Source organism: Volvox carteri (genome assembly GCF_000143455.1).
Source record: "Volvox carteri f. nagariensis unplaced genomic scaffold VOLCAscaffold_42, whole genome shotgun sequence".
Taxonomy (NCBI): Eukaryota; Viridiplantae; Chlorophyta; class Chlorophyceae; order Chlamydomonadales; family Volvocaceae; genus Volvox; species Volvox carteri.
In genome coordinates, this window is record NW_003307585.1 from 692,971 (window position 1) to 718,092 (window position 25,122).

Sequence of the window (25,122 nt, forward strand, 5' to 3'; positions counted from 1 at the left end):
GGTAAGAAAGCACTGACTGTTAGCCCTGGACGCGGCCTGGTTGTCTGCTTGGCCTTGGAAGTCTGATGTTACGCGTTGCTTGCCGCGGCGTTCACAGCGTTTTAAAACCCTGGGTCTTGGATGTGTTTTGGATTTGGATTCTTCCTGCACTCGGACTTGCTTGGCTTGTGGTTATCTCTCGCATCCGATGACGACGCGCGTGTTGGGGACTTGTTGTCTCAAAGCTCATGTAATCCTCAATTCCCCCCTTAAATGGTCATGCGCCCGTTAGGAAAACTTATTTTTTGGTGGTGATGCACCCTTGCATTTTCAGAAGTCGAGCACATGATACCTTAGTGCCGCTATGGTACCGTTCCTTTGGAAATGTAGGCCCCAAATCGTTATCCGCGTATGAGAGCGCGGGTGGCATGAGTTCAACCTGCTCTTCTCTTGTTGGCTCTTGTGATACACGCATTGATCAATGCCCACCGAAACGCACGAAAAAGCCAAAGCGAACACACCACCAAGGATGTCAAGGAAGTAGCCCGTACCTCCAGAGGCGCCTGACGAGAGCGCTCATTCCAGGCCAGAAATCTAAGTCGGGACCCTGCTGGGGAGAGGTCCTGTTGGGATTAATCCCAAGGTTAGGGATACGCGCGAAAATTTCATTCTGCTTTCTTCGTGCGTCGTGCGTGGGAATACTCTGCACAAAACAGGTAAGGCCTTTAAGATGCACAGCGGCTCTACCTGTTGTCTGTGTATGTGTGTGGTCGGGGGGCCGAGGATAAACAATTTTTTGCCAGACGCACACGAGTTGCAGTGAGTGGATGGGCGCAAATCCGAGCTCAAAGGCTGCTTTTTCTTGTGCTTCAATGGACTAAAAATGTTTAAGATCCGCACCACCATGTAAGCACAGAGAAGGTGAAAAGAAAAAGGAAAGAGTAGCATGCGGCCATAGCCAGTCCAAACAAATGCCATACTGCCGCGCCGCAGCGCTGCCAACACTTGCAAAGAGACACGGCCTGTTTTCGATACAGGCACATACACATAGACACACATACATACACACCTGCAAGTACACACAAACCGATAAGAGCTATCACCCATTTACACGTAGTAAACGTTTTGCTGTCTCGCCCCTTCCATAACACAATATACGCGCACATGATGCATCGACACACACACACACACACACACACGCACAGATGGACGGGCGATGTGAAGGAGAATGAGAGGTAGAATGCGTGTGCGCGCGCTGGGAAAGACACGGTCGCCCAGCCAAACAAAGCATACGCCACCAACGTTCTCCGCTCTGAAATCCGTAGTAAAACGCCAAGACTGGGCCCAAACTGCTATACTCTCCACAACAGTATGAAACTATGAATAGGTATTGAGCCCCGTCAGATAATTAGTTAATTAGTTAGTTACCAAGTTAGCGAGTAAGTTAGTTAATCAATTCGTTAGTTACTACGGGACCAAGCAGCTCCATGGGAGAGACATACAACGGGGGCCATAATACTCGGGCAAAGTCGAACACCAGCTGCAGTAGCAGCAGCAGCAGCAGCAGCAAAAGTTACGTTCCGTTTCGAGGGCGGGAGATCCCCCGAATGCGCGGGTGTGGATATGATACATATCGAAAAACGCGCAGAAAGAGAGAACACCATACACACTCGGCAGCTGCGACCCGTGGGTCTGTGGCGTCCATTATGACAAAAAGAGTGTACAAAACCCCACCATTACAACCATCCATCAGTCAGGAGGCCTGCTCCGCCCTGACCAACCAAAACGTTCCAGAGAACAAAACCACAACCCCCGCCTTTTTATTTACGCTTACCTAATCTAATTCAGTACATTCTCTTATCATCTGGAGATGGGATGACATTCTTCTCTCAATACCGAAAGAGGGTGATGTTGTCAGTTGCGTTCTTCCGTACCGTCGCCTTAAAGCAGCTCTCCCTAGCAAACCTCTTCCAACTCTCCCTCCTCCCCGTCAACCTGTTCACCTAGAGGACCCTTCCCCCGCCTTCACATGCGTTTGCCAGAAGGTGTAGCGCATACACATACTTACGCACACACACACACACACACGCACACACATCCGCCGCGTAAAAGTTGCTATTTTCCACGTGCCATCCTCCACCTCCCTTCCCCCCTCCTCCGTCCCCCCCTCCTCCTCCTCCAAGTTCCTGTCCAAGGACCGGATTGCCAAAGCGCATCACACGCATCGGCAGGTTTCCCCTCTCAGGCAAGATATACAAACAAACAAACAAACGGGTTTGTTGGAGGAGACGACGGCGCCGAAACGAAACACGTCGGGAAATTCTCTTACCGTCCGCCCCACCAACACGCCCCCCATATACACAGAGCAGACTGGGTCATGACGCTGTGTGGGTTGTCCCGGTGTGGTGCTGCCCCGTCGGTGAACTGCCTCCCTAGCCCCGTCGGTGAACTGGTAGCTGCTAGCCTAGTCCGTGCCCGGCCCCCGGCCCCCGTCGCTTGCGCGCGAGAGGTGTTTAGCGCGAGTTTCTTGAACCCTGCCTGGTCCCCCGCAACGGAGAATCGGTTGAAAGGCCGGGTGAGCTCTGTATTAGGGCCTTGTGCCTTAGTAGGGAGGGGTAGCGTATACAAGGGTTTCCTCTGTCTTAGTGAACCCTCATCCCAAGAGCCCGATCAGGCCGGGGATGGAGAGGGGAGTCTTGTTTCGTGTTTGAGGCTCCGTGCGCGACAACTCGCGTGACGCCGCCTTGACTCGTGACAACGCGTGCGCGTGCGACGCCGCCTACCCCGGGGGGGGGAGGAGAACGGAGCTAGCCGACCTGCGGCTCTCGGCTATGCTTAGGAGGGGACAGAGGCCCCTCTCCCGTCCGCGGGAGAGAGCTTAGGCGGTCTTTCCGTTGGGACTGGGCAGCAGCCCCTGGCCAGTGTCAGGCCCGGTCAGACATGTGTGACCTTCACATACACACACACGCACACACACAAACACAATCGCACACAGACACACACGCACACAAACACAGCTGCCGCATCAATTAGGAGCCTCTACGGGTGTCATTCAGAGTCGCCTCTACGGCTCGTCGCGATAAGGCCCCGCCCCGTCTGGAGCGCTGAAGTGGGCGAAGGCGCCGAGCCCGGAAGCGCTAAAAGAGCAACGAGGGGCAGGAGAGAGGTGGGTGAGAGAGACCTCAGCGTTTGTGGCGCCCTAGTCCCCCCTCACCCCCTCACTTCCCACCTCTTTCCTGTTCCTTCCACAACACACGCCACACAAGGCCGGTGATACAGTTCTTCCCTCGACCGATAAGAGGTCGCCTTCGCCTTCGCCGCCCGCCGACCACTCTCCTGAAGTGGTGGCGGTTAGTACGACGGGGTTGGTGGCCGCGACTTTGTGGCCGCGACTATGTAGACGAACAAACAACGAGAAAACGCACACATACCTTGAAAACGACAAAAACGCGTTGGTGCCGTAAAAAGGTTTTTTTACACACAAAATATGCAAAATCACACATGCTACATTTTACTTCGCACAGATAGGTAGTTTGGTAGTTAGGTAGTTAGATAGATACACGCCACAGGAGTACACATTCTTCACATTCCACTAAACTCCCATTCAACAACACAAAGCTCCTCTTTCATGACAACTCTCAACCCACGACCTCCACCTCCCGCAACTCATCACAGATGAACATTCGCTGCGGCGACGACAAAAAAATCCCACGTCGAGGGTGTTGTGTAGTGGATATTGGGTGGTGGTTTCTTCCCGCAGTTGATCATGATTTTCCCCCTTCCCTCATCGCCTCCTCTAATCATCATCATCATCATCATCCTCTGCGGGTTCCGGACAAATGTCAATGACTTTTCTAAAGCCACACAGTGTAACGGCGCTACGCAAAACGCTTAAAAAAACGCAAACTTGACGGCCCCGACAGACTGATAGACAGACAACAATTCAAAAACGTCCGTTCCATAAATCGTCCTCGTCAGTTCCTGACCGCGATGACGCCGACTCGATCCATTTAAACAGCAAATGTCTTTTCCCCCCCGCGAAAAGAGGGAAAAAAACACCCTACCCACAATTTTTCCCCGATGACAATTTTGACTTGGCGCTGTTATCGTTTCGTGATATTCTTGCAACAACCGTGTTATGCTGTCTGTCTGTCTGTCTGTCTGTCTGTCTGTCTATCTGTCTGTCTGTGTGCATGCATGTTGTGTATTTCTGGGATGGTAAAACGGTACCAAACTTCTCGAAAACGAGAAGGAGGTGTGTCTGGTAAGCACATCTGTACGTATCTATGTATGTATCTATGTATGTAGGTGCGTCGCGGTACGGGCTAAGTCCTCTATCACCCCAGCAAAGGGAGCTGAGACCAAGGCAGTAAATAAAGCAGTATGTACGGGAATATGTACGGCAGTCAGGGGAAAATGGGAGGAATCCCCGAGGAGAAACGCCGCCTGCACTGCGCGTGGGTATGTGAATGCCTTGTGTGTGTGCGTGTATGCATGTATGTATTTGTATGTGTGTATTGCGTGCATGTGCGTGTGCGTGTGCGTGTGCGTGTGGTTGCTCCACCACATGTCGCTGGCACACGTCCGAAACAATCGCACCGGCGCCTCCCCCTCTTTCCCCCCTCCTCCCCATCTCTCCCCCTCTCACGCACATACATACATACACACAGCCACAGCCGCAGTTTCCATACCCACAAAAGCCAATGAACCCACCAGCCGCCCACTCTAACCCCGCAACCCCAGCAAACCTCACGTCCGTACCGGTCTCCACTCCGAGCACTTCATTCGTCGCCAGAAGATATCATCAAAACCCTAAGAAAAACGAACACGTCTCTCCTTCATCAACAACTCAACACGGCGCATTCAATCCAAATAAGACTGGGACCATAACAACATTGAGTCGTTGCCGTCTCATCAAATCATCAAGGCGGCGGCAGGCCAGCTGGTAAATAGCTATTTAGCTATTTCAAGGGCAGAATAGCAAACGTCCCATGAAGGCGGCAATGTGCCAGCTCCGCCATGCCCATGCCCATGTCCTCACGACGAGTACCTCCAAGTACCTCCAAAGCTCACATCTAGAGATGACGGCATTTGAAATACGGCTCATGAATATTGGCGATGGTGACTCGCTGGCTTGCTGACGGTGTGCCCGAAACTCCTCCCCCCCCCCGCCCTTCCTTTCCCAGCTAACTGTGACTGTGACAAGAAAAAGAAGAAGAAGAAGAAGTGAAAAGTGAGACACGCGCACATGCGACACCAAAAACCATCCTACCCACCCATCCCAACCCCCGCAAACCCCCGCAAACGCCCACACACGGTCGAGGCCCGGCCCCCAGGGGGCCCCCCCAGCCAGCCAGCCAGCCAGCCAGCCAGCCAGCCAGCCAACAAGCAGAAGCCAAGTTAGGCAACACCTAACCTGGCGTGCTAAATTAGGCAACCCGCCTGCGCAACACAGAGCTCCATACCATACACATACCGGATATGTATTTACATAAAATACATTAATTTATTACATCATTCCGGTTATGGAATCGAGGGCCTTACGTGCGAGGTTTACGCAGCCCATCAGATCCCAGAGACCGCCCTCGTAGCCGAGTGCGCCGATCCTGGCCGCCGCCACCACCGCCGCCGGCTCGATTCCAGGGGCGGACACAGCCAGGTTGAAGGCACGTGATTCGTTGGCGGCTCGGCGCCAGGCGTCAGCGGCCGCAGCACATGTCTACAAATGATGAGCAAAGAGCGAGGCCCGCGTGTGATGTGATGTGATGTGATTTGATTTGAAGTAATGCGGAAAGAAAGGTAATTTGGTTTTTTTACACCCCTCTTCAACATAGGTTATTAAATCCTGCTGTTTGATTTTTATAATTATTCCCGTTTGGCGCCCTTTTAAAACAACACCGATTTCGGTCGCTGGTCACCAGTAACTGCACCTCTCGCCAAATTAAATCAAATCAAACCAAACCAAATTGAAAATGTAATGTGTGCGTGTGTGTGTGCGTGTGTGTCTCTAAATTGGCTGCATGCACTGTTACCCTTGTTGCTGCTGTTACTCTTGTTAGCTGCTGTTGCTGTTCCTGATGGTGACCAGCCCAAAGGACGTACCTGTAAGCTCTCCGCCATCTGCTGGATGCTGGCAGTGTAGGTCGAGGCCGTAAGAGCCGCAGCCTCCAGCGTCGACGACGCGCTGTCGGCGGCCGCCGTCGGCGATGTACGGCGTCCACCGCCATCATCACCACCGCCGCCGCCGCCGGGCATCACTGGCCCCGTTCCTGGCTCATGGAGCTTCAAGGCATTGGCCAACGTGTCCTGGTTGACGACCAACCATCTTGTACGGCAGATGGCGGTTAGCTTGAGCGCCAGCAACCGTATCGCCTCCAGTACGAGCAGCTCTGCTGACGGCGCCGGGCCGCTACCGCTGGCGTGAGCGACAGCTGCCGCCAGCGGATTCATCGGCGTGCCTCCGCCACCGCCACCTCCGCCGCCGCCATGCTGAGGTGTACGATTCCCGCCGCCGCCGCCGCCGGCCGCTGCCCCCGGTCCTGACGGCGTCTGCATGCCCAGCGACCTCGCTGAGTTCGTTGGGCTGCCAGGCGCGCCTTTAGCCGGCGGCGGCGTCGCTGGCGTTGCGCTGGCGGCCGCCCTTCCCGACGGCGCCGCCGCCGCCGTCGCCGCCGCTGGCTGCGCAGCCGCCGGTCGCGGCAGCTGCTGCGCCAGACGGTTCGCTTCATGGCTCACGACTGCCAGCATTTGTGCGGCTGCTGAGAGGAGCTCTAGGGAGGCCCTCATGCCCGCCTCCCTCTCCTGACCCGCCTGCTCATGGCCGTACGCGCTTTCCATGCTCTTCAGCGCACTCTTGCGTGGTGAGAGGTTGGGGAGGGAGGAAGTGGAAGGCATATTGTATGACACAACAAACAACAAACAACACATGTATAATTTTATTTAGGTGGTATTATATAGAATATAACATATATTGATATTAATGTAATATTAATATTAATATAGTATTAATAATATGGTCTGGTCTGGGTTGACACTACTGCAATTAGCGGTTTAAGGTCCTGGGTTCGATTCCTGGGGAGACCCCCGAATTAGTCGGGAGCGCGAGATTATGGCTAGCTGCTGAGATGTGGAGTTGAGGTCACAGTTGATGGACCAGATTCGCACGCTAGATTGGTGGCGATTGCCGAACCCTCCGTCTCTTCGGGTGTTCGGGTGAATGGAAGAGGAGGGGTCCCTGAAGGCTGGATCCGCCGCCTTGGACTTACAGTTCGTATGGCGAAGTACAGTGTGGTAGTGGTGGATGGTGCTATAAGGTGATAAATGATCTAGAACTGACAATGTGATAAAGCGGCCCAGAAGCCTCCCACTCTGTAACATTACATTACAATAATATATACCATATGATATATATTATTAATATTTTATTATATCATATATCATATAATATGATATATTTTATCATGCATACACGGTATGGTAGGGCCGGGGCATGCCCCAATGACCGGCCAACCACCAATCATCAAGTACTGTATTCACCAACCGCCAACCACCAACCTGCAAGTACAGCGTCAGCTGTAGTGTAGTCCAACGGTTACCGTTGGCCTCTCGGTTGCTGTCAGCTCGTCGACGCAGTGTACGGCTTTCTTCCGCCAGTGTTTTTATGTGGGCCTTATTGAATAGCGACCGCGGGGACTCCACCATGTAGACGCAAGAGAACTGGAGATGAAGAGGCGTGGCGTGGCGTGACGGGGAGGGGCGGCGTGGTGTGTTTCGTTGTGTTGTGTGTGTTTGTGTGTGTGTGTGTGTGTTTGTGTGTTTGTGTGTTGTGTGTTTGTGTGTGTGTTGCATCCGCTTCTTGTAAAAAACAATCAGCGGTTCCGCCTTAACCAACCAAAAGAGGTTCCAATACGAAAAGGGCTACAGAAGAAAGCAGCGACAGAGGTGCAAACGAACATGCGAGGTAAAGGAAAGGAGAAAGACCACCGTGTTGTGTTGTGTTGTGGTATGCTTCGTGTTTCATAACGTGGCATGACTCCTATGGGATGTCATGCATGACGTGGCATGACGTAGCATGACGTGGCATGACGTAGTTCTCGGGCTAGGCACTCACTGCCCTGCCAGCCACCCACTTCTCCCCTCGGCGGGCTGCAAATGCTCCACCTCCCTCGGCCCCCCTATAACGCACACGTTACCCCCCTCTTAAGCTTAACATACATTACAGAGAGAGAGACAGAGAGGACGGGAGGGAGGGAGGGAGGGAGCGAGCTGTCGGTTTGCACCTCTATGAGATGGTCCTGCACCCCCAAACCCTCAACCCAATCTTTCTTCGTAAACAAAACAAATTTACAAGACGATTAGCAGCCCATCATTAACCGTTGTAACGCAACGCAAACCCCCCCTCAGTCGCCGTCCATGTCTCTACGGACATCCAAGGACATGTAACACGGCGCGCACATGCAACACGCCGTACACCTGACTTTGTCACTAGTCTCAAAGACACCCAGTGAGAGCGATCTTTTAGGCCCCAACATAATAAGAATAACGTAACAATAAGGATAAAAGACAATAAAGGAACGGTGGCGCCAGGAAAGGGCAAACCGGAGGGCATTACCTCCTCCTCCTCCTCATGCTCTTTCTTGACAGTTAAGTTAGTTACCTAAGATTGCGTCACTTGCCTGAATCATGGACAGCGCCAAGAAGCCCAAAAGGTCTGGTTCCATACACGCCGACAGCGGCGCGTCGCCGCCGACGCGTGCCGTACCCGGCGGATCCAGCGTCGCATCAGCATCGTACAGTATGGAAGCTGAAGCCCCCTGCCCGCTGCTCGTTGCCGCGCCGCTGGCACCGCAGGCGACGCCGTCCCGTCCTTGAGACCTAGTGGATTTGGCAGCGGCGGCGGCGGCGGCGGTGGTGGTGGCCGCGGCGCCGCCGCCGACACACCCGCTACTGCCAGCAGGGCCTGCGCCGTCACCGGCTGTGGCGTGCTGTAGCGGCTTGCCTCGGTCCTGTTGCAACTTCGCTAGGGCCCGTTCCGCCTTGCCTTGCAGAGCACCCTGCTGCTGGTGGTGGGAGTGCTGCTTCGGCAGGTTTTGGAGCTGGTGTACGACAGTCGGTGATGCCTGGGAGCCAGGCGGCCGACGACCGCCACCGAGCTGCCGCCCGCCGCCAGGCGCTGCTGCTGCCGCCGCCGCCACCCCGCCCCGCGAGCCGCCTCCCGGGGATGTGGCCCGGCTCGGCTGCGCGCTGCCGGGTGGCGCCGGCACTGCCGCCGGCGACGCTGCGGTGCCACTGCCTCCGCCTCCGCTGCCTCCGCCACCTGTCCGAGCGGGGCTTAGGGCACCCATGGACATCGGGCTGTGAGTGCTGCTGTCAACGGGAGTCGAGGTCGCCGCCGCCGCGGCGGCAGCGGCGGCGGCGGCTGCCGCCGCCGCCGCTGACCGAGCGTGGTGTCGCTGGCCAAACCCGATGCCACCGCCCGCGCCGCGGCGCCCCGGCGCAGCAGCGCCCAGTGCGGACGTTGACGCAGCGGGCAGCTGAGCACGCATCGGTCCTGGAGCTTCCGCCGCCGCCAGCGTCGTCGCCGTCGTCGCCGTCGCCTCCGCCACCGCTGGCGCCGCCGCTCCGGCAGCGGCCACGGCCACCGCCGGCCTATGCTGTCCGGCCTTCGCTGACCCCTCGTTGTCGGAATCATCCAGATCCATGTCGGATCCAGAACCTCCCCTGGAGGCGCTTCCCTCGCGTCCGCACGTCGCGCCGCCGCCGCCGCCGCCGCCAGCTTCACGATGCGGTCGTTTGTAGGGATACACGCTGCCGGCAGATTCCGACTCCAGGTGCGCCTCCGCTGCATTGCGTCGTATGGCGCTGCCGCTGCCGCCATTAGCGGCGGCGACGCTGCCGGAGCCAGCGGCAACGCCGCGCCGGTGCTGTTGCTGCTGTTGTTGTTGCTGTAGCAATTGCGTTGCTGGCGGAAGCTGTAGCGGCTCGGCGGTCAGCCGAGTAGCAGCGGAGACTGAGGCACCAGAGGTGCCGCGATCACCGCGACCAACCCCAGCCGCATCGCGTTGCGCGCGATCTGATGTACGACCGCCACTACGGTCGTGGCACCGGCTGTCGTACCGACATCCGTTGCCATCGTACCGACTCTCGGCGCCGCCGCGCCGGTCGGTAGCAGTAGCACCGCGGGTTCTGTCCCTTTCCCGCTCTCGTTCCCTGCTACTGCGGTCCTTCTCACGCTCCCGCTCGCCTCGTTCCGTACGGCCGCCGTACCGATCTCGTTCCCGATCCCTGTCCCGGACGCGATCATAATGGCCACCCTCCCTGCCGCCGCGGTTTCGCTTGTCGCGCCAGTCCGCCCGGACAGGCGAGCGGCTCCTGCTACGGCTACGGCTACCGCGCCGCCGCGGCGAACGGCTGTAGCGTCGTCTCTCCCGCGACCGAGATCTGGATCTTGACCGAGATGATCTCGCCAAAACACCCTGCTGCTGCAAACCGCCGCCGCCGCCGCCGCCGCCGCGCCGTAACCCCGTTCCCCGTTCCTCCACTGCTGGCCCTCCTGACGAAGCCTCAACGGCCGTCGCCGTCGCCGTCGCCGTCGCCGCCGCCGTCGACCGCTCCCTGCTGCCTCGCATGTCCCGCTCCCGTTCCCTCCCTCGATCGGCCGCTGATTCGCGCTGCTCGGAACGCGAAGGGGACCTGGAGCGTCGTTTGTGGCCCAAGCCCCGCCCCGAAGCACTAGGCAGGTGATGATGGTACGGATCACCGCCGGCAAAGCTCATGACCTGGATATCCGGTACGACATCCTGTAATGACCCGTGGGTCGACAAGTGCGCTACCAGACCCTTTGCCCGCGACAAATCCACCACATGACCCATCTGCGCCGCGTCTGCGGCGGTAGTGGTGTCGCTCGGCACTGTCGCCGCTGCCGCCGCCGCAAGCGGCGGCGGCGGCGGCGGCGGCGGCAGCGGCACGGCGTTAATCGGCGTGCCCCAACGGCGGCGGCGGCCGCCATTGCTACCGCCGCCGCCATCTTCCCCGACTTGCCCTGGCAGGCCTTCTGAAGCCGGGCCACGGCTGCCCGCCACGTCAGCTGCTCCCGTGTCCAAATCCGCATCTTGACCGTCAGCGTCGGCGGCCGCCGCCGATGCTGCTGCTGCTGCTACTGCTACCGCTGCCTCTCCCGCTGCCGCCACCTCCGCGGGCAGCGGTAGCACCACTTCACTCAGCGTCAGTGGCAGCTCGCCTGACTCCACATGCACCATATTCACCTACTGGTCGCGCCGCCGCCAGCGCCGCCGCCAGCGCCGCCGCGGCCCTGCATCAGCAGCAATGACCCAAGGGACGAGGACCGCCCGGCGAGCTGCAGCCCCGGCGCCGCCGCCGCGGCGCCGGCAGCAGCGGCAACGGCGGCGGCTGTCAGGGCCCCCAGGCTCCCGCGAGGTTGCATGACGGAGGACGGAGTTCCGCCCACCGGGGTATCCGCGCTGGGCAGCTCTCCGGACTCGAGTGTCTGTGCCATCACACAACGGAAGTCGTCGGGACGGACAACGGATAAGCAGACGCAGCCCACCGGGCACGTCATGCCGTGTGGAGAAATCCGCCAAAAAAAAGTGGGGGCGAAGCAAGGGTATATGATGTCGAGATGAGGAGTGAGATGACGATGAGCGAGATGATGACGGTATTTTAAGAAAATAGATAAAAAAAATAGAGAGAATTTCAGGGCGTTGGGGACAGTTGAGAGACGGCGATATCCCCTAGTCGAGGATGAATGAGGACGTCCCCAAACGATTGGCGCCGGAGAGAGAGAGCGAGAGGGGGGGTTTCACCAGAGACGTCCACCGAAGAGCGAGAAAGGCCTTAGGCGCTGTATAACGTCCCTTCTCGCAGCTGCGGCGGAGTTACACCCGTTTGGATTTATATTACCAAAGCCACCCAAAGCCATCCCCAACATAACCTTCAAGAACCCACATGCAGACGCCTGCATCAACGACACTGCGCTTTCTTTCTTCTTTCCGCCGCGCGACAGGGCGACAGGGCAGCACAACGGCAATGAATGTGGTGGTGCCTGGGTCTAAAGCTACTAGGACCACATCCCCACACGTGCAGATGGTCAGTTCCATTCCGGGTTCCCCCCCTTTCCAGTTCTACGTCTGGTACACTCTTGCCCTGGCAGCAGCTTCACTCGTCCGTGGTTCGTCTTTTTCCCCGCATCCGGGTTTAAAGTAGTCCACACCTGCAGTGAAATATTGGACGTGCGCTGGCCCACCGAAAGAGCCATAGGCGTCCTCCCGGACGCGGCCACCGACGGCATCGGCGCCCATTCCACGTGTTGTTGCTGCTGCTGCTGCTGCTGCTGTTGCCGTCGCTGCATCACATGCGGATGACCGGCCGCCGCCTCTTCCTCTACCACGGCCGCCGCCTCCGCATCTAGAGCGGCCGCCGCGGCCCCGTCTGCCGCTGCCTCCTTTACAGCCTCCGCTGCCTCCTCTACCGCCGCTGCCTCCGCCGCCGCTGCCTCCTCTACCGCGGCTGCCTCCGCCGCCGCTGCCTCCGCCGCCGCTGCCTCCGCCGCCGCCGTCGTGAATGCCTGGGGATAGCTTGGCGACATTGCCGACAGTGCCACGTCAGCCTGCCCTACAAGCCGGTCTGCGCCTCCGCCAGCTTTCGTCGCAGCGTCCTCTAAACCCTCATCCAGCGCTGAACCACAAATTCCCAAATCCCTCGCCAGCGCGCCAATTCCCCCACACCCTTCTCCACAGACAGGACCCGCTACTCCTGCTACTGCTGCTGCTCCGTCCGTTGCTGCTGCTGCTGCTGCGGCGGCGGCGGCGGCCACAGCATCCGCCATTGCATCCACTGCTAAGGTCTCCCCATCATCCGACGCACCCGCGCCTGGTCGTCGGATGGTCGTCGTCGTCGTCGTTTGTCCTGCAGCAGCAGTCGCCGGGCGCAGCAACGTTCCTGCCATGGCTTCAGACGCGGCGGTACCTGCGGCTCCGCCTGCGTCGCCGTCTCCACCTCTCGTTCCAGCGCCGTCGTCGGCACCAGAGTCCACCCAACCATCCATTAGCTCTACCAACATTGCATCCACCGCGTCATCCGCAGCGTGGCCGTGTTCCCCGCCGCTGGCCGCACATTCCACGGCGACCACGGCGACGGCAGCCGCAGTGGCGGCAGCGGCGGCCGCGATCACTCCATCGCCGGCGCCGCCATCCACGTCCACTCCTCCGCTAGCACCCGTGCCCGCGCACCTCGCACGCACTGGCAGGCTGATATCCAGCGCCGGACTAAGGGCTAAGTGCTTCAGGGTTTCGGAGCTAGCGCGCGCCTGCGGATGGGTGACACGGAAGACCCGTGGGTCAGTGAGATCCTGCGTGGCGGGCATCCCGTTCGTGTCCCCGTCCAGCATGTGCCTGCGAGCAATACTACCAGCCTCCAGGAGGACTCTGCAAAAAGGCCATCTCTGCCCCCAGCAACCATCCCTGCAGTAACAGCACCCACATCCGCCCCCGCGCCCACACCTACGCGCGCATTCGCTGCCAATACACATGCAATGGTACAGCCCTGATCCCGACTTCCCAAAGGTTAGACAAGACCTCCCTTTCATTCCTTTTGGTAAAAATCGCGGCTGCCCTACATTTGAAGGACGCCGGTGCTGGTGCTCCACCCCAGCTGCGTCGTTTGGGGCAGCAGCAGCCGCCCCTGCAGCAGCAACAGCCGGTTCGTCCGCCGCAGGCGCGGCGATGTCGGTGGCGGCGGCAGCGGCGTCGCCATCCCCATAGTCTGCCGACGCGGCGAGCCCGTCAGCGGCGTCTCGCGACCCACGGGTCACAAGCACTCCTGCTGCGTCGCCGCTCCGTGCCAGGGCCCCTTGCACCGCCTCGCCTACGTCCATTTCGTCTGCCCTCGCCATTGTCCCCTCAGGCCGCCTTCGCCGCAGCTCCGTCGCGCCTTCTGGCCGCCCCGTCGTCGCCGCCGTACCGTCTGCTCTCCCCGCCATTGCTACCGCCTCTGCCACTAATGCAGCGCCGCCGCCGCCGCTGGTGTTCTGCATCGTGTCACCCGTCAACCCTTGCATTACCACCTGCCGCGAACAACCAGCTACTGCTACTCCTGTTGCTGCTACTGCCGCACCATCACCATCGCCATCCGCGTCTGTCTCCACGTCCAACGGGCTCGTCCCGCCAGGCGACACGTCATGAACGCCCGGTGGCCCGTGGGTCAGTGGAGCAAGGCCAGGCTGCTTCTTGACCGAACCCGTTTGGCGCCGCTCTTGCTGTTGCTGCTGTGGGTAACGCTGCTGGTATTGCTGGTGATGTTGTTTGTTATCGGGTGAGTGCGTCGTTCGGGAGTCTGTAGGCGAGGGCCCTCCGCTTTCCGGGTCTGTCGCGGCCCCACGAGGGGCGGCGGCTGCCATGGTGGGTCGAGCCCTAGGGTTGGGCCGCGGAATGTTGAACCCCCGCGGGCCCTTGCGCTGCTGGCCAGCTTCCTGTTGTTGTTGCTGGTGGTGCTGCTGCTGCAAAGGTTGCGACTGTTGCTGCTGCTGCGCCGCGTGCGCGTGCGCAAGGGCAGCAGCAGCATTGCGAAGCCGGCCGACACCGCCGTTGGCCTTCTTGTGCTGCAAATGCGGTTGCGGCGGCCGTGCTGCTGCTGCGGCAGCAGAAGCACCGTTGGGCGATGCAGCTGTCTCCATATCCGGCTGCTGGTGCTGGTGCTGCTGTTCCTGGTCCGGCTGCTGTGGCGCCGGTAAGGACTGCTGATCACCTGTGGGTGAAGCTGGGAGCGAGGCGGATATGGGTCATCAGGCCGTGCCAAAGAGATTTCCAGACCACGTTTATGTTGTGTTGCGTGCCGAAAGAAGCATCAATTGAAAAAACGCATAAGAAAGAGTGGGGTCGCAGGGATGATGATGCCATCGCGCTACGCGGCCAGCCAAACCAAAGACTGCTAAGTGATTTGCGGCCCTTGCGGTCGAGGTGAAAACGGGCGCCCAGGCACTGTACATGGGTGCTATGGTATCATGCAGCGCTGCGGGTTGGTGGTATAATGCAGGCTTGGGAGAAGTAAAATTCCAATCGCCGAGTCCCCATTACCTAGGGCCCCACGGCCGTTCTCCACGTGTTCATGGAGCCCCGTATTTGAATATGCCAGAGAAGGAGGCGTTTTGCCGTGCACCAAGGTTTGGCTTTGTGCCATGTGTGGTTGATAACAAGGCAGATGGGCCAGATAACCCGCTGAGGTCAAACTCACGAACGAAGTCGTTAGTTCGTTGATTTGTTAGTTGACGAGTGCGAGGCCCGGGCTGGATGTGCGCGGCCAAGCCTCGCCCATGTAAGGTAAGGATAAAGGGGTATCCAAGGGTGGGCGTTGGGGAGAGGAGGCTAACCAGCAACGTGTCCCCGCGGCTTCGGCTGTTCTCCGCCGGGGGCGGCTACACATCACCTATCGCTTACCATCGCCAGTGGGTGGAGAAGAGACGCCAGGCTCCGCAGTGCTGGGACCTGCGTCGCTGTTGTCCACACGCCGGTTGCTGGTCGCGTCATAGAACGTGCCATAGAAACTGCCATAAGGATTGAGCTTTGCCTGATAGGCGACTTTCGGCCACCTCAAATACGGCGCTAGTCTTTGAACGCGGGCGATCTGCGGGTGATTCATATGCTTCTCTACTCAGTCGGGTGCTGGAGAGGTTAACAGCCGCACAAAGGTTGTCCCGCTGCATGAGCTTCAACACCCCAAGAATAACCCAATAAGGCACGCTGTACGTCGTCAGTCTTTCATAGCGGTACACAGGTGTATCAACAGCAGTTTGATTGTTCAATAGGAACTTCACAAAACGCAAAAAAATTCAACTCACGGTTTGCTGGAGGAGCTCCTCTATGTCTTGACCGTTCGACCGTGACATTCCGTCAATCAAGATCGTGCACACCTAGTGGAGTGTGCAGCCTTAGGCTCCGACCGGCAACACAAGGCCACCCTCCGACCTGGGCCCCAGGCTCATAACGCCGTGCGGCCCTGCTAGGGAATAACAAATTACTCTACATCATATAATTACAAACGTTATTATATTGCCCAGCGGTATCGGGAACAAGGTAACACTAAAGATTTCCATACGAATATTTCCCTCAAGCAAATCCTCGCGGGCAAATGGAGGATTTTGGTGTTAACAGTGTACCTGTGCTAGGGTTATGCAATAGTTGCCGCAGTGATGCCTTACCGGAGAGCTCCCTTGGATGTTCCGTACGCAGGTCTCTCCTAACGAAACGCCATGGAAGCTTTACGGTGTAACATACAACGAGTGTTCTCACGTGATACTTGCGCATTTTTGCTTCTTTATTGTTTGTCACAGCTTGCTTTTCACTGTCCTGTTCTGACCTGTCCTGGTCGCATTGCATGTACACAAGGTACCCGCTTGAGGCAATACTAATTGTTTACGGACAAAAACAACGTCAAACCTGTAATGCGTAGTATGTAACTTTGCTGTTATGCCTGCCAAGGACGAGGAGGAGCTTGAGCTGCGTCAAACCCACGAGGCCCTGAGCATCATACTTTCAGATGACAGTGCCTTTGAGGCTGTTTTGAACACCGTTTTCGAGGACATCGACTTCAAACTTGATGGGTCTGTAGACAATTACGAGTTGGAGCGCTACATCGGGAACGCGTGTGCAGGAATGGGCTTGGCGCCACCTGAAACTGGTCAGATACATGGGATATTCCTTCACCTGGTGGGTCCAGCGCACGTGTGCCTCGCGAGCGCCGTTGTACCCGCACATTCCTATCTCAACCCCTTTGCCAACCGTCATCTATGAACCGTAATATGCCAGCAGCCCACACACCCAGCAGTAAGGGACCACTCTTCCCAAGCTTGTACGTCATTCCTCTGGCCCTATTTCGCTATTTACACAACAACAACTGGCTGGCAGAAGTACCAAAGCCGTGCTCCGTACGAGTTAAAATGCCATGTCGTTGACCGACGCGACGCGACCGTGACTGGGTATCACCAACACCATCCAGTGCATCTTCCTTACGGCCCACTCTCAAACCCTAAGCCTTCAAGGACACATCATTCGCATTGCACATCGCGAACACGCTCCTAACATAGACGAGTCGATTCTAACACAGAAACAAAGCACGCTCTGTGCACTCTAACGTGCGGGGCTCACATGTCTAGACCCATTTGAGGGCCACCAGACGGACCGGACCAAGCGACACTACCAACGTCCGCCGGTTCAGGCCGGTTAACTCTACACACGACCTTGTATAACTATGAATAACTACTAATAACTATTTGTAACTATTTATAACTAACTACAACTAATTGTGACTATTTACAACTAACTTTAACTATTTTTCGAAGCTGTCCAGTGAACGCCCGCACCGTCTCCTTGTACGCCCCCTGGCGCGCTTTCCTTGACGCCCGTCATGCGCCATTTTCCCCAACTCCCTTTTCCAGGACCTCAACAACGACAAGGCTATCAGCCGCGAGGAGTTAGCTGTCTTTTTGCGGCACTTCTTTCAGCAGCAGGTCAAATTCTGCGCCCTGAAGCTGCACCTGCCTAGAGCCCCTTAAGAAGCGCAAGTGACTTTTACCGCGCGGGGGGGAATGAGAGGCTGATGGAAAGGGACAAGTGCTGATTCAGATCACAGACCCGTGGGTCGCTTCAAACGATTCTCTGTTTTCGTATCCTGGGAAGGGAGGGGCAGGAGGAGGGGCACTGCCAGGAGGTGGGGAGTGAGGCAGGGGCAACAGGACAAGCTCTCCAGAAATGAAGGGACATAAAAACCTCTCCACTTACAGTCATCAGCAAAAACCCAAACCCAGCAGCCGCGGAACTGCAGCGTGCATAAACCCCCAAATCCCAATCGCCCTGTGTCGACGTCGATGTCGGAGTCAACGCCCCAAGTGTGGGGCCCTCCGGGTTTTCCCTGGTGGGCTGGAGGGAGAGCTACATACAGCCTTAGCCGTAGCAGTAGCCGTGGCTGTAGCAGCAACCAGTAGCCGCACATTGCGGTTTGTGTCCTCAGATTAGGCTCTCAACGAGCACAGCACTCCTCTGCTGGTGTGCCTGTTATTAACGGCTGTGCATTGGAGGACACATGTAAGGAACGACGAGGAGAATGTTTTTCCAGCTTAAATCTTTTTTTGGATCCACTGTAAAAGGAAAGTCTCTTCAACCAGAATCTCCAAGAGACCCGGGCTGCTAGGCTGCGCACTCGGGACGCTACGCGCTGGGAAAGGAGGGGGAGCCCGAAGTCCCCTATAGCGTGTGGCTTAAGGGAGGCCCCGCCCCCGGTGTTTTGGATACTCCATACGCCATCAGAGACGACTGTGGTGGGTTTTTTAATAAATTTCTGGCTCTTGAAAGTCGCCAGTAGTGGACTGGACCCCAGTACGGTGATTTGACAATCATTACATTGTGCTGATGTGGTGACGATGCTGTGGTTGATGATGACCGCGGCGGTCTTTGATGAGCTTCGGAGGTGTTTGTGAAGGAAGGAGGTGTAGATTGGCCGTTAGATTGTCGAGGCAGCCACATCCATGTGAGGCATGGCGACGTGACGTCGTATGACGTGATGTTGTGTAGTGAAGACATATCACGTGACACCATTCCATATTCATGTCATATCATATCATATGGCATGTCATGATTATGCATATCATATCGTCTGAAAGGGGGTCATAAACTTCCTTTTGTGTCGAATCATTCTGATGTGTTCTGACAGAATGTCAGCCACACGACGGGACGTGAGGGATGCCAAGGAAGCTGCTGCGACATGTAGACATACAAAAACACCCCCGGGGGGAGGAGAACGGAGCTAGTCGACCTGCGGCTCTCGGCTATGCTTAGGAGGGGACAGAGGCCCCTCACGCCCCTCTCCCGTCCGCGGGAGAGAGCTTAGGCGGTCTTTCCGTTGGGACTGGGCAGCAGCCCCTGGCCAGTGTCAGGCCCTGTCAGATATGTGTGACCTTCACACAAGAGTACACGCGCACCCACACAAGCACACACAAGCACATAAACATGCTGTACGCACGCAAGCTTGATGACCTAGATAGGCGACATGTGAAACAAAACCAGGCACATCACAACCCAAGGCCGCGACCCAAATGTTGTCGTACATACCGTTAAGTATCGCAATAGTTGGATGGTTGAAGTGAAAAGCGGGTTAACCGTTAGCATTGACAGTCCAGCAACGCGTTTGTTACTTAGCCTTGCTAACTAGGATTCAGGGCTACTCAAATGGCAGGGGGACAAGCACGATACGCGCGTGCATGGCAATTGCGGGAGTGCGGGGAGTGGGCCGGGTTGCAGCTGTAGCGGCGCCAGCGGTAGCAGCAGCTTGGAACAGCAGCGGCTGAGCGACGCGTGGCGTTTGCCTCAGCCTCCTTGGGTATGCGGGCCAAGAAAAATGTGATAACTCTTCTGCAACAAAAAATACAGCACTGAAACTGATGGGAAAAAAAGCCTTGCGGGGACCCGGACCGGAGTCCATCTTCAGCTCATTCTCCGGAGCATGACCGCAACCTGGTAGGGCACAGTTCAGTCTGCGACACGGTGCTGGTAGTGACAGTGGACAAAAAACGAGTTTAGTTTACAGCGCCGCTTGTTCCATCTCCAGGCTGGTGATCAGGCACTGGGAATCCCATTAGACAACGTGTGTTTGTTTGTTTGTTTGTTTGTGTGTGTGTGTTTGTGTGTGTGTTTGTGTGTGTGTTTGTGTGTGTGTTTGTGTGTGTGTTTGTGTGTGTGTGTTTGTGTGTGTGTTTGTGTGTGTGTTTGTGTGTGTGTTTGTGTTTGTTTGTGTGTGTGTTTGTGTGTGTGTGTGTTTGTGTGTGTGTGTTTGTGTTTGTGTTTGTGTGTGTGTGTGTGCGCGTGTGCGTGTGCGTGTGTGTGTGCGTGTGTGTGCGTGTGCGTGTGTGTGCGTGTTACATGGTTGGGGGTGCGTGAACCCATACCTGTAAAACTACCCATACAAGCCGAAGGTCCAAGGGCAATATTTATACGCCTAAAAGCCACGGAGAACAGGAAACACCGCACATCAGCCCAGACTAGCGTCCAAAAGGGGTAACTGAGTTTCGGCGAGCCCACATACGTTCCAACATACTCGCCAGACGCACTGGTTCCCATTTCATGGCCTCCAACATGCTTAGACAACGGAATGAGGTTCAAGTAAGCGTGTCTTGGTTGTTGATGTTGTTACAGGGTGGTTAAGCTTCACCAGTGGCCTCCTTCCCGAGGCAATTCCCTGCTCTCCCCTGCTAGAGGGGCACCCTAAGCCATTCACCCCATCCGACTTCAGAGTGTACTCTTCGAGTTTGGCAACTCACCACCAGCATCCAATCAAATCTAGCGGATCAACGGCGCCTAAGCTTAGTTCCTGGTCAGCTCGCGAGTTGATTTTATCACGTCCTACACCGTCCACAGGATGGGGGGCCACCTCCCATTTCAACACCTCTCAAACACCCGAGAGATCGGAAGGCTGATTTGAACCCGGGTCGACCGGGAGCAGAAGTCAGGCCTTAACCTCTGCCAGCCGCCTGCCGGTTGTTGTCTTAAATTCGTTAGGTTGATACCTGGGTGCATCGGGGGTTATTCCATTATCTCAATAAATTTATCCTAGTATCTCAATCTACCTCGCGGGAGGCGGCAGAAAATGTCTAGAGTTGTTTCCAGCGTCCATCCCGCGGCCCTCCCGCGGCTCTTCCGCGGTATCACCGTATTGCGACTATTCTGGACGAGCCCAGGGCTTCGGGTGTTCTTGAGGGTCCTGCCTTAGCTTAACTTTACATTATGCTTTCATGATGCAGTTTAAATTTTTGTGCTTTAACCGCGTGGGCCTAGGATCGCCAGAATGAGCCCGACCTTCAGCTAGCTTCCCAACGGGAAGGAAGAGCATGTGCTGACGTGAATTCTGAGTCGCTCTCATGGTGTCTGTTCTTTATACATCTACACCACAGCTTCAATGCTTCCTGCTGCTGCTTATTGCATGGGGGTGCTTATTGCATCATCGCGATAATTGCGCAAATCTGAATTGGAGCGCAAGGGCGGGCGTTTCGCTTGTGACAAATCGCTGGCGGTTGTCTTTTGGACTCGGTCTCGAACGTGTGGAAGCTGTATATGTCGATGATACGGCAGTCGCCGGCGCCGCATGCCATATGCTTCTTTCATCACTCTCAAGTGCAAGATTGTGTGAATTGCCCGACGGGTTTCATGCTTGACAATCTTTAGCGCTAAGGGTGCTCGTACCGGGTACTACCCAGTTGGCGGTTTTTGGATTGCTTGGCCGTACTCAAATGCAGTCGCGAGCTGGGCATATATTCATTGCGCTAGTTAGAGTTTGTCGCTTCCCGGAATTTGCTGTATGAGGCACGACTTCTGCCCTGTGCGTAGCAGGCTTCAATTGGCGCTAGGGCTCGACGGGGAAGGCGGAAGCACTACGAATATGAGGCTTACAGACATGTGAGAAGGATATGCGTGTAATAACCGATGGTTTGCATCGAGTGCTATGCGACATTTGGATATTTGCGACTACAAGGAGTTCGTGATGAGCCTCGAGAGGTTCAAATTTGACACCTAAAATGATCAGACACATATGTTAAATATTAGAATGTTTTTGTACATCGTGTCATGGTGCAATCTGAGTCCCGATAACATGATCGGGCAGCGACCACGTACGACGCCCTGTGCAAGATACTAGTCGAGGCAAAATATACTTGTCTCTTACCATACTTCGTCAATCTTAAGCATACGTTTATCCAGGTATAACCACTGCCAACACATATGGCATTGGACACCAACCCGTTGCGATAGAAGAGGAATGAAATGCGACTAGCAGAACGTGTCAGGTGTTGGTTTCGTAAACTGGGGCCTTCTGATAACGCAGCTGAAGCACATGTAACAACCGTTCAGCAAAGCAACGCTGGAGAAGAGGTCGAAGCTGCAAGCGCAGCGGGAGCAGGCGTGGCGGTTGGGGCCACAAGTGACAGCTCGCACAAGGAGGCATTTGCTCCTCTGCCCCACTCCGTGCAGCCAGCTCAAGAGAAGCTTCCGGTGGCATCAGTTCAGCAGCCACCTCAGGAGGAGCTTCCGGTCACACCAGCTCCACAGCTGGAGCCTCAACCGGCGCAGCAGGCCCCTGCCCAAGTATGTGGGTCATGGGAGCCTTCCGCACGCTGTTGCTTAAAAAGCCGCAGACAGCGGTCCAAAGGTTATCTTCTTTCAAGACAGACCTTTAGCAAAGGACCTTGAATGGTGGCCAGGGCTTCTGCGCTTGCGGAAAGTCGTTCACCGGAGACCGGTAATGTCACGCTTCCCGCTTGTGTGTAGGCGCCAGCGAACGGCACCAGCGGGAAGTCTATGCTTGACACAAGGGACTTCTTTGCTGAGGCAGTTCACGCAGAAGCATATCGATATACAATAAAGGAGGTCATTGGGAAGGGGAGGTGAGCTCTGGTAGCTTTCCTTGCTTCAATTCTCAGCATGGGTGCCTTATAAAAAGACTTGGGGATGTTCTAATACTTTCACTTTGGCATGCAGTTATGGCGTGGTTTGTTCAGCCGTCGATAACTTTACAGGGGAGAAGGTGGCCATTAAAAAGATCACAAACGTCTTTGAACACGTATCAGACGCAACCCGCATCGTCCGGGAAATTAAGCTGCTGCGGCTCCTTAAGCATCCAGGTCGGTCGCAGGTTACCATCAGCTACCTGCCTGGGTTACTTGACTAACTCATTCCTTTGGCGAACTTCAGACATTGTCGACATTAAACACATCATGCTTCCGCCCAGTCCCAAGGAATTTCGGGACATTTACGTGGTTTTCGAACTGCTGGAGACCGATCTTCACCAGGTCAGTTCGCTGACCGCATGGTCCTGAAAGTCGCAGTCGCCCGGAAGGACCACATGGTGCGGTGGAAAAGCCTGATAACGGCATTTCGGTGAAGGATGCCGACCCAGCCATGATCTTGTCTCCTACCTCCACCCCTCTCTCCCTGCGTTCCTAATATCACACAGCCTTCTCCTCTCCCCTTCCCCACGCCATCCCTTACTTGCATCACCCCCCGAGGCCTTTGGCGGGACGGTGTCGGGGCACAAGGGCCCGGGAGGGGAAGAACAGTACCGTTCCAGATCCAACCCCCGGACAAACAAAAACACACACGCCACGCCACGCCGCGTCAACGAACGATGTCGGGCTCACGCTGGCGCACACGGCGACAAAGCCCCCCCTCCCTCTCGACCTCTATCCGTTTCCCCATTTCCCCCCACCACCCTCCTCCCCTCGGCCCCTTCTCCCCCTTCCCAACCGCCTCCCCCATCCCAACCGCCTCCCCCGCAAAAGACCTTCTCGCCATCTGCGTCATCCGCGTCCTCGCTGCTCGAGTTAACTAACTAACGCCCGTAGGGGGGGCCGTAAGGGGGGGCCGTGAACGCAACATCATATGATCCTCACCCAACCCCACCCAGACAACCCAGCCATCAACCTAGCCAACACCTTCCCCTCCCGTCTTAACTCAGCCCTTTCCATTCCCCCCTTACGCACACACACACACACACATTTTCTCCCCTTCATCCCCCTACCGCCTCCCCCAACATTCCCCCTTCCCGCCTCCCCACCTCCTCCTCCCCTACCTCTTCCCTTACCGCCTCCTCCCCCACCTCTTCCCCCCTACCTCCTATTCCAGGTAATCAAGGCCAATGACGACCTGACCCCCGAGCACCACCAATTCTTTCTGTACCAGATGCTGAGGGGGTTGAAGTACATACACTCGGGTGAGTGCATGGCTTTGTGTATGTATGTATGTCGGCGGGTGCTTGTACGGGAGTAGGGGAGTGCACGGTTTATATGCGTGTGTGTATATGGGCCGTGCCGGCGGAGTATGTAGTGGGAGATATAGATAGGGCCGAAAATGTGGGTGGGTGGGTGAGAGCTGTGCAACGGGGGCCTGGGGTGCGGTGGGTTTGCGTGCGCGCGCTTGTGTGTGTGTGGGAAAGGGGGGGGGGAAGGGGGGGGAAACCCCACTCAGTTCTACACTCTTGCCCTGGCAGCACCTTCACTCGTTTGTGGTTCGTCTTTTCCCCACCCCACCCAACCCACGCTTGGTGCTTTTGACGCGAACCGTCAATTCTTTCTCTGACCTATATATATACTAGCATAGGTTAGCGTAGAAACCTAATTCCTATTATTCCGACACACACACACACACATACACACATACACACCGACTACCCGCATTTCCCGCCTCCCCTCTTTTTCCCGCCTACATACCTCCCCCCCCCTCACAGCCAAGGTATTCCACCGGGATCTCAAACCCAAGAACATCCTGGCCAATTCAGACTGTAAACTGAAGATTTGCGGTGGGTGGTAGGGGATGGGTGGTAGTGGGTGGGTGGTAGTGGGTGGGTAGAGAGTATGGAGGGGGTGTTGGGTGTAAAGGGTGGAGGAGGGGGTGGAAGAGGGGGTGAACTTGGGGATGTGACTTGCGTATATGTCTGTGGGGTGTGTGTGTATGGGGGGGGAGAGATTTTGGAGATCTAATTATAGAGTTAGGATGGAAAAATGTCCGGAATTTTAATCCATCTTTGTCGGTGCGTTGGACGCGTGGCCGTTGTTTCCTTTGACTTGTGTATGTGTATAGATTTCCCCCTCCCCTTCCCCCTCCCCTTCCCCCTCCCCTTCCCCCTCCTCTTCCCCCTCCTCTTCCCCCTCCCCCTTTCCTCCTCCTCCGTCTCTCCTCTCTCTCCCCCCACCGACCACCGCACCCACACCCGCACCCGCGCCCATCCCTCATCCCCCTCCTAGACTTTGGTCTCGCCCGCCCCGCCTTCACCGATATGCCCACCACGGTGTTTTGGACGGATTACGTCGCGACGCGGTGGTACCGGGCTCCGGAGCTGTGCGGGTCGTTTTTCGCCAAGTACTCCCCCGCCATTGACATCTGGTCCGTGGGTTGCATCTTTGCGGAGGTACTGCTGGGAAAACCGTTGTTCCCTGGACGAAATGTCGTACATCAGTTGGAACTGATAACGGATTTGTTGGGGACGCCGTCGGGTGAGGTGATTGCCAAGGTGAGTGGGTTGGTGTGTGTGTGTTGATTTTTTTGGTGTGTGGGTGTGTGCGTTTGGGGGGAGGTCCGGGCTTTGGGGAAAAGATGT

The 25,122-nt window shown here is 56.6% G+C and overlaps 4 protein-coding genes across 4 annotated transcripts in view; 3 read left to right on the forward strand and 1 right to left on the reverse strand.

Annotated features, from left to right (window-relative positions):
* Positions 1 to 862: 862 nt before the first annotated feature.
* VOLCADRAFT_95222 (uncharacterized protein) lies at positions 863 to 3,828 on the forward strand (the record flags this gene model as incomplete). Its single annotated transcript, XM_002954319.1, has 5 exons — positions 863 to 885; positions 1,185 to 1,214; positions 2,344 to 2,554; positions 2,975 to 3,145; positions 3,655 to 3,828. The coding sequence occupies 5 exons, from the start codon at positions 863 to 865 to the stop codon at positions 3,826 to 3,828; spliced, it is 609 nt and encodes a 202-aa protein (XP_002954365.1).
* A 1,660-nt stretch (positions 3,829 to 5,488) lies between these two features.
* Positions 5,489 to 15,877, reverse strand: VOLCADRAFT_95223 (uncharacterized protein; the record flags this gene model as incomplete). Its single annotated transcript, XM_002954395.1, has 12 exons — positions 5,489 to 5,698; positions 6,082 to 6,831; positions 7,534 to 7,695; positions 8,741 to 8,853; positions 8,951 to 11,168; positions 11,447 to 11,485; positions 12,614 to 12,789; positions 12,862 to 12,903; positions 12,964 to 13,303; positions 13,643 to 14,739; positions 15,429 to 15,615; positions 15,830 to 15,877. 12 exons carry the CDS (start codon positions 15,875 to 15,877, stop codon positions 5,489 to 5,491), a joined length of 5,382 nt encoding a protein of 1,793 aa, XP_002954441.1.
* A 580-nt stretch (positions 15,878 to 16,457) lies between these two features.
* On the forward strand, positions 16,458 to 17,542 carry VOLCADRAFT_95224 (uncharacterized protein; the record flags this gene model as incomplete). Its single annotated transcript, XM_002954320.1, has 2 exons — positions 16,458 to 16,697; positions 17,426 to 17,542. The coding sequence occupies 2 exons, from the start codon at positions 16,458 to 16,460 to the stop codon at positions 17,540 to 17,542; spliced, it is 357 nt and encodes a 118-aa protein (XP_002954366.1).
* Positions 17,543 to 22,328: 4,786 nt separating this feature from the next.
* Positions 22,329 to 25,122, forward strand: part of mapk2 (mitogen-activated protein kinase 2) — a gene marked incomplete at both ends in the record, with an annotated part of 5,369 nt that continues 2,575 nt past the window's right edge. The window contains 6 exons of the mRNA XM_002954321.1: positions 22,329 to 22,414; positions 22,509 to 22,651; positions 22,722 to 22,819; positions 23,652 to 23,739; positions 24,253 to 24,324; positions 24,770 to 25,035. Coding sequence (XP_002954367.1) covers positions 22,329 to 22,414; positions 22,509 to 22,651; positions 22,722 to 22,819; positions 23,652 to 23,739; positions 24,253 to 24,324; positions 24,770 to 25,035 — 753 coding nt within the window. The remainder of the gene's footprint in view (positions 22,415 to 22,508; positions 22,652 to 22,721; positions 22,820 to 23,651; positions 23,740 to 24,252; positions 24,325 to 24,769; positions 25,036 to 25,122) is intronic.